The sequence below is a fragment of the Triticum aestivum genome, chromosome 6D, assembly GCF_018294505.1.
Source record: "Triticum aestivum cultivar Chinese Spring chromosome 6D, IWGSC CS RefSeq v2.1, whole genome shotgun sequence".
Taxonomy (NCBI): Eukaryota; Viridiplantae; Streptophyta; class Magnoliopsida; order Poales; family Poaceae; genus Triticum; species Triticum aestivum.
In genome coordinates this window covers 3,152,292-3,161,158 of record NC_057811.1, presented here as the reverse complement: position 1 = coordinate 3,161,158, position 8,867 = coordinate 3,152,292, and the positions used below count along the sequence as shown (strand labels likewise).

The 8,867-nt window shown below is 47.6% G+C and overlaps 1 protein-coding gene across 2 annotated transcripts in view; it reads right to left on the bottom strand.

Annotated features, from left to right (window-relative positions):
- Positions 1 to 1,837, bottom strand: part of LOC123142917 (uncharacterized) — a 3,929-nt gene extending 2,092 nt beyond the window's left edge. Inside the window, exons 1-2 of one of the 2 annotated variants that reach the window (XM_044561629.1) lie at positions 840 to 1,837; positions 586 to 734 (exon numbers count right to left, since the gene is read on the bottom strand). In XM_044561629.1, the coding sequence (XP_044417564.1) occupies positions 586 to 734; positions 840 to 1,335 (645 nt within the window). In that variant the 5' untranslated portion in view covers positions 1,336 to 1,837. Of the gene's footprint in view, positions 1 to 585 lie in introns of both variants that reach the window. The other variant, XM_044561627.1, reaches the window with a different exon arrangement.
- Positions 1,838 to 8,867: the final 7,030 nt, after the last annotated feature.

The following is an 8,867-nucleotide window of genomic DNA, read 5'->3' as shown; positions in this document are numbered from 1 at the left end:
TGCTACATACAAACAAGGGAAGTAGGAAACAAATAAATGTTAGCACAAATGATAAACAAGGAACAATATGAAATTAATAACTAATATGTAATTGTTTATACACCAAATCTGAAGTGCTATGCACGGAACACACAGTATTACGACTCAAACACAACAATTTTGTGGTTTACTTCAAATGAGGCAGACCGGTAGACCATGATTTTCTGTGCCTTATATAGACCAACATTTATTAATTATGCATGTTTAATTATTGATCTAACACACGTATTCAATTTCTGTCAAACAGAAGTTCGTAGCATGGGTTGTTTTATTTGCCTTTCGACATCAATGACTAATGAAAAACAAGATAATTACACTAATTATCATGCATTTGTCTGCAAGGCATAAATATATAATTTAATTTGAATGCTCAGATGATGTTGGGAGGAAAAAAAATGTTGCTCGAAATGGCTCTCGGCTCTCAATGCAAGAGCACATGCTTGTGGTACTAACAGAAAACTGAAGAAGCAAGCTGTTTTTACACAAGTTGTGAAGTTCACACAGAGGGCATATGAGATGAGAAGTCGGCGATGAAATTGGTGGTACCTGGTAACCTGTGATACCAACTACGTCATAGGACCAGTTCCGGTAAGTGTGGGCGGCCTCAGTTGCATGAACTAACCAGTAGAATATGGACATACAACAGTTCCTGAAGGAGCTGCACCAACAAGATGACCACCACCACCACAAGGAATCTGAGGGTGCAATCACCAGAACTGTTAATTCTGCTGCGGCGGCACCAACTGGTCCATCTGAGACCGCAGAACAGGTAGTGACCGGAGGTACATCCTCTGACCTACCCAAGGAGATCTTCCACGCCCGATGCAATAGTTGAGCTGATCCGCTCACGATGATGCGTGCGATCCACAGGCACCTGCTTTTGAAGCGAGCAATGCAGCTGGCGGAGACACGGTAGAGGCCGTGCCAACACCTGCTGCGGTACAGCTTGATCTCCTGCTGATTATGGAAGATGTCTTCCGCATCCTCCAGAGCGTGAACCAGCATGGCCTCCATCCTGCCAAACTGAACCATCTTCTGGAGCACGACCGGCCCGAATTTCTTTTTAAATTTTATATGCGTCGCTGTCTCTTGCTTGGCGGCAAGGATCGACTGTTGACATAAGGCACGCCTCGTCTCCTTGAGCTCAGGGACGATGCGGATCTCCAGCTCCAGGAGCTTGTGGGACGCGTCGAAGCCGAGGCGGGAGAGCATCTTGCGTAGGAGCAAGGTGATGATGGGCGACACCAACCAGCCAACCACGGCTACAGCCCAGACGGATGCAGCAACGATTGCCATGGAACTCTGCTCCTGAGGAGACCAGGGTGCCAAGAAAGGGAGGAAAAAATTTCTAGGAAAGGGGGGGATTTTGCTGTTTACCGGAGGCGAGTGATTCAGGTGCGTCGTTGAAGAGGAAGAAAGCGTCGGACGCTATGGAAGACTATAGCCGGCGGTGGCGGCTGTGGTTTACTCTTCAGGGGACAGGGTGGGGAGGATTTTGCTGCCCTTTTAGTGGAGGCGGCCAGGCAGGTACATGGTTGTGGAAGAAGAAGGCGCTCCCGATCGAGTAGTAACCGATCTCCCGCCTGTGGAGGGGCGGCTGGCTGAGATTTGGGAGGACAAGCCTTTCTACATCGATGAGGCGGAAGAAAGTGTCTGCTGTACGGTGGAGGGCGGCAAGTGGTCGCCGGTGGGCGGTGGCGGTAGGGGAATCTGATGGTTTAGTCGGTCTGGACTCTGCAGCTCTGGTTCTCGGCTCGGGGACCTGCACGAAGACTGTTTCCTTTCTTCTTCTTTTTTTTTTGATTGATAGAAGATGATTCTCTTACTTGGGACCAGAAGGGCACTACTAACAGCTATACGTCGATTCACACATGGTGCTCTGGTCCGCTAGTCTACCTAGGCAGATGTAGGCTGAATCCTACACGATCTGACGAGCACACATGGTGCGTCAGCTCTGCAGCACAAAAGAATCGACATAAATCATTGTGTGCTCACGACTAGTCTGTGCCTATCCAAAGCCAGTTCTGTATCGGTCAGCTGAGCGATTCCGACACACTTTCTTCGATAAATGCACACTTTCTTCGATAAATGCGAGATGAACTAAAAGGCTTTACGGGAGTCCACACAGCAGACACGTAGGACTCCAACAGTACCGCCCCCAAACCACTCCCTGTTCCTTCCATTTTCTCTCCTTTCTTTTTTCGCTCTTGCCTTCGCCGCTGCTCCACCACCACAGCACATCCTTGCCAGTACTCGATGAGTCCAGCACCTCCAATGGTACACCAGGGATCCAAGCCGCTTCACTACTAGCAAATACCTTATAGACAGATGTTTAGCAGCAGCGAGGGGTAAACAGGCCGCGCTGTAGCGTCGGTAAAAACAGTACGCTGCTACTAGAGAATAGTAGTAGCATGGGCCAACCGTTCCCACCACTAGTAGAAACACAGGCCTTTGGTCCGGTCAATTAGTCTCGATCAGATTTTGGCACCGGACTAATGATACCATTAGTCCCGGTTCATTTTTTTACCTATAGTCCCGGTTTACAAACCGGGACCAAAGGATGGTGGCAGGTGCTACTTCTTGAGCTTGTGTTGGTTTTTTTTCCTTGAAGAGGAAAGGGTGCTACAGCAAAGTAGAGATAAGTATTTCCCTCAGTAGGAGGCAACGCACAAATCACCGAATACCGGCACAAACAATCAAACAGACTTGCACCCAACGCAATAAAGGGGCTGTCAATCCCTTCACGGTTACTTACAAAAGTGAGATCTGATAGAGATAGATAAACGATAAAGTAAATATTTTTGGTACTTTTGGTTTATCGATCGGCAAGTAAAAGATTGCAAGAATAGTAGATCGGAAACTAAAATTGTAGATCGGAAACTTATATGATGGAAAAATAGACCCGGGGGCGATAGGTTTCACTTGAGGCTTCTCTCAAGATAGAAAATAATACGGTGGGTGAACAAATTACTGCCGAATAATTGATAGAAAAGCGCAAAGTTATGACGATATCTAAGGCAATGATCATGAATATAGGAATCACGTCCATGTCTAGTAGACCGAAACGATTCTGCTTCTACTACTATTACTCCACAGATCGACTACTATCCAGCATGCATCTAGAGTATTAAGTTCATAAAGAACGGAGTAACGCATTAAGTAAGATGACATGATGTAGAGGAATTAACTCAAGCAATATGATGAAAACCTCATCTTTTTATCCTCGATGGCAACAATACAATACGTGCCTTGCTGCCCCTACTGTCACTGGGAAAGGACACCGCAAGATTGAACCGAAAACTAAGCACTTCTCCCGAACCAATCTAGTTGGCCAAACCAAACCGAAAATTCGAAGAGACTTGCAAAGACATCAAATCATGCATATAAGCATTCAGAGAAGATTCAAATAATATTCATAGATAAGCTGATCATAAATCCACAATTCGTCGAATCTCGGCAAACACACCGTAAAAAAGTATTACATCGAATAGATCTCCAAGAACATCGAGGAGAACATGGTATTGAGAATCAAAGAGAGAGAAGAAGCCATCTAGCTACTAGCTATGGACACGTAGGTCTGTGATAAACTACTCACGCTTCATCGGAAGGGCAGTGGTGTTGATGTAGAAGCCCTCCATGATCGAATCCCCCTTCGGCAGGACGCCAAAAAGGCCCCTAGATGGGATCTCATGGGTACAGAAGGTTGTGGCGTTGGAAAAGTGTTTTCGTGGATGCCTCTGTTAGTTTGGGGATATATGGGAATATATAGGCGAAAGAATTAGGTCAGGTTGTACGGGGCCCACAAGGGTGCACTAGTAGGAAAAGGGGCTTTTACCCCGGTTCATAAGCGCCTTTAGTCCCGGTTCTGGAACCGGGACTAAAGGGTCATTACTAATGCCCTAGCCCTTTAGTCCCGGTTCTTACACGAACCGGGACTAAAGGCCGTCCACGTGGCCGGTGCGGGGAGCCCAGGCAGGAGGGCCTTTGGTCCCGGTTGGTGCTGAGGTTTTTGTTTTTTTTAAAGGGGGTGGTTTTGGGGTTTTGGGGGGTTAATTTAGGTGTTTCATATATTGTGTTAGCTAGCTAATTAATAGAGAGAAGTCTCCTCTCTTATCTCCGTGCTTTGTCGACGCTACGTACTATATACGTATGGAGAGGAGTAGACACACTAGCTAGTAATCAAATGAAGGAAACAGAAGATCGTCATGAACATATATATATGCATACAGAGAGAAGTGATATCGACCACCTCTCCTTCTCCGAGATATTGGTCGAACAACAAGTTCTCGTATATCTATCCGACACTACCGGCTACATATATACAATAATTATCTCTTACAATACAATCTCCTAATTATATTGTAGGAACACAGGGTCCACATAGTATTCTCCGTTTTCAGCGATCATGTGGTCAAGGAAGAATGCCGCCAATTCCTCTTGAATTCCTCGCATACGATCTGGTGCTAGGAGTTCATCCCGCTTCCGAAAAATCTAATTTGAAGAAGGGGGTCAATACATATATATATGAATAAATGAAACTCAACACAAATGATGGTAATAAAATAAAATTGTGAATATTATTGCTTACGCACTTCATATTGTTCTTCAGTGTAGCCCCGCTCACAGGTATGGTAGCGGATGGACTCGCAAATGTAGTATCCACGGTAATTATTCCCGGGTTACTGCCACAACCACTTTACAAGAAATAGAGGTCAATCAAACTGATAAGCAAGCATGCTAAATGGTATTGATCAAACTAGCGCTTGAATCACTAGGAGATGCGCGGAACATGCTACTATAGTACTTACTTTTGGGTGTCTAAATTGCAGCTGGTTCGGCAGTCCCGGGGCTTTTGAGGTGAATTTTCTCCAAACCCTGCCAGACAAAGAAAACAATTACTTGATATCAGGAAATGAACAAAGTTGCTGATATGGTGGATAATGATCGATTTAACTTACTTCTGGAGCATTTGAGTCATGTTCGCATAGTCCTGGGGATCTTTTCGTCTCGAGTCTAAGACGGTTACTACTCCCGGCTCAAGCTTAATCTCTAGGAGAATATAGTGGAAGCTGCGCATGCATGCATAAGTCATCAATTACATTACCATAACCTGGACTAATAAAGGGAAACCGAATATGCAGAAGACAGTAACACTCACTTGAAGTTGTAAGGAAAGAGTATTATATCTTTGTTTTGATTTATTACCAACGATTGTAGCAAGTTGGCCTCGGCTTCTTTGGCATGAAATTTAACCTGATAATCATCTATGAGATTTGTGTTAATGAACCCAATATCACCGATTTGTCTTTTCTTCAATTCAGCGATCTTCAATCTGCATAATATAGTGAGGATAAGTATAAATACATGCAATGAAAGAGCTGACCTATATAGAGAGACTTAATGACAGAAGTAGTACTACTTACAGACAGTAGCAAGTGATCGTTGTTTTATCGAGGGACATTAGATTGTAAAACTGGAAGAAATCCTCAAATGGAACATTCAGCAGTTCAATTCCAACGAGGTCATGCTCCGGTTTAACTCTCAGCGTTAAAGTACCCATCCCATCAGACTCTCTGCAGGTTTTCATGTACCAATCATGTAGTCTTCGCATCATCGTGCTTAGAGATTTGACATCTTTGACGAGAGGCTTCCCGTAATGGTATTTGTGTTCGTCCACCTCCATGATTTCATAATGTACATCGTCGGGCAGGTAATCTCCAAGATCGGTATAACCGGGCACCATACCCGGATCATTAGCGACGATGTCTTTTGACACCTTGAGCGGGGGGCACGATTGGTTCTCTTGTTCGCCGAGCTGGGCAATTTTTTCCCCAGCTCGTCGTTCTTTCATCCTTTTATCACTGACAGTACTTCCTGACCGCTCCGCTTCGGCATATGCCTTTGCAAGAACGCGCTCATAGTTGCCTTTTGGCGGAGACTTTGGTGGTTTTGTCAGGGCATCCAGAGTGCGCTTTGCTTTCACCGGATCTACCTTCTCCTCCGGAGGTGGATGTTTCTTTGCTTTGACCCCTTCAAAGAAGTTCTTCACTTCAGCTCGCACGATCTTCGCGTTCTCCTCCTCGGTCCTCTCATATGGTAACTTCTCTGGAGTCTTCAGAGAAGGACCGAATCTGTATTGCCTCCCGCCTCTGGCAGCTGTACTGCTAGACGCCGGCAGAGCAGACGGAGCGGCTGCGGCTGTCTTCTTTCCTTGCTTACGAGGCGGAGGAGAAGGACTACGACGCGCCGGAGCAGCCGCAGCAGCGGCGGGTCTCTTCCGCCCTTGCTGACGAGGCGGAGAAGGAGGAGGCTGGCTGCTCTGGCGCGCCGGCGCTGGCGGAGAAGGAGGCGGAGTGCCGCCACGCGCCGGAGAAGGAGGCTGAGTGCCCTGATCACTCGGCGGAGGAGGAGGCGGAGGAGGAGGCGGAGTGCCCTTACTCGCCGGAGCCGTCCAGTTCGGAAGCTTGATGAGCTCCTTCCGCCATAGGCATGGAGTCTTTAGAGCTAAACCCAGCCGAGTCTCCCCTTCACCGGTAGGGTGGTCAAGCTGGAGGTCCTCAAATCCCTCCGTTATTTCATCCACCATCACCCTAGCATATCCATTTGGAATCTGCCGGCAGTGGTAGGTTGCGCCGGGTTCAGTAGGTAAAACAGAGCCAACAGCCGCCTTGACTTTCAAGTTCTGCCATTCCGCCATAAGGTGGCAATGTTGAGACTCCGTGATAGCATCCACGGGGTAGCTAGGAGTAGCCGCATGCTCCAGCTGAGGCAGCTCGGTGGAAGCCATGCTGCTTCTACGCTGAGATGGCGGTGTAGCTTCGGGGGCAGTTTCGGCATCTCTATTGCTGTCTCGTTCCTCTAGCACTTGAACCCTTTCGTGCAGACGCTGAATTTGGATCTGCTCCACTTTTTTCCTCCTCTCCTGGGTTTTGTAACCGCCCGCGTCCAGAAAACCAGCCTTCCACGGAACGGAGCCTGGCGTGCCTCGTGTCCGTCCAGGGTGCTCAGGATTCCCGAGGGCCATTGTGAGCTCGTCGTTCTCTCTGTCTGAAACGAACGTCCCTTGCTGCGCTGCATCGATATAGTGCTGAATCTTCCTGACGGGTATTGCAAGTTGCTCGTCCGTCCAACGACACCTCCCTGATACAGGGTCCAAGGTTCCGCCAGCCCCGAAGAACCAAGTCCGGCAACGGTCTGGCCAGTTCATTGTCTGTGGTTCGATCCCTTTATCAAGCAGATCCCTCTCAGACTTGGCCCACTTAGGCCGGGCTTTGAGGTAGCCACCTGAGCCCGTGCGATGGTGAAGCTTCTTCTTCGCAGCATTCATCTTGTTTGTCGCTGACATCTTCTTACTCTTTTCCGATGTCTTGTGGGCCACAAATGCGGGCCAGTGATCTCTGATCTTCTCATACCGGCCGATGAATTCAGGTGTCTCTTCTTTGTTGACAAACGTTTTCAGCTCATTCTTCCACCTCCTGAATAGGTCTGCCATCTTCTTAAGAGCATGAGACTTGATTAATTGCTCTTTAACTGGCTTCTCCGGATCCTCCTCTGGCGGTAGGGTGAAATTTGCCTTCAGCTCAGTCCAAAGATCATCTTTCTGCATATCATTGACATAAGACACCTCAGGGTCTTCCTTCTTAGGCTTATACCATTGGTGGATGCTGATCGGGATCTTGTCCCTAACTAGAACCCCGCACTGAGCAGCAAAAGCATCCTTTGTCCGGAGGGGTTCAATCGGTTGGCTGTCGCGCGCGATTGCTGTGATCTCAAACCTTTCATCCGAGCGCAACTTTCTCTTCGGGCCTCGTCTCTTTACCGCAGTTGTGCTCGATCCGGAGGGCTAGAAAAAAGAAGAAAGACGAGTGTTAATTAATATGTGTACATACCAAAACAATGAATGCATCAATTAGCTAGTCAGCACAGGCTTAACTAATATATTTACCTGGCCGGACTCTGCTCGGTCACCGGAGCCGTCACCACGGGCTCCTTCTTGCACCAGCATTGGGTCATCGGAGCCATCATAATCATGTCTTTCCTCCTCCACTCTTCGATCACCGCAGCCTGCTTCTTCACCCTGTTCTTCCAGACCATCATTGTCGTTAAGATACGACAAGATATCACCTCCGGCTAAGATTATGTCCCCCAACACCTCTTATGCTTGCTCATCTCGTCCGTGCTCCATTATTTCTGCAAATATTACAACATGGCAATTATTACACAAACATGACAGCAGGTGGATATATTAGTGCAAACGTAGACCTAGATTATTCCGGGTTTGGGGTGGCCTAGGCAACGCTTCAAGGGTAGGGGCGCGGCGGGAGGGGGTAGGAGACCGACATCGTTTTTTTCTAGGGTTTGGGTGTCCTCGAGAGTTTTGGTCGAGCGAGAGGGCCGGGGGGTGCTCCCGTGGTATAAGTTATCACGGTCGAGAGGGGGTATACATATCGACCGTCCATCATGTCGAAGTTATATATATCGACAACGACGACATACATACACGGGAAAATAATGTTATCGGGGAGGGGGTATATATCGACCCCCCCCCACGTGTTGAAGTTATCGGGAGGGGGTTTTATATCGACAACGACGACATACATACACGGGAAAATAATGTTATCGAGGAGGGGGTATATCGACCCCCCCTCGTGTTGAAGTTATCCCCCCTCGTGTTGAAGTTATCGGGAGGGGGTAATATCGACAACGACAACATACATACACGGGAAAATAATGTTATCGGGGAGGGGGTATATCGACCCCCCCACGTGTTGAAGTTATCAGGAGGGGGTTATATCGACAACGACGACATATATACACGGGGAAATAAT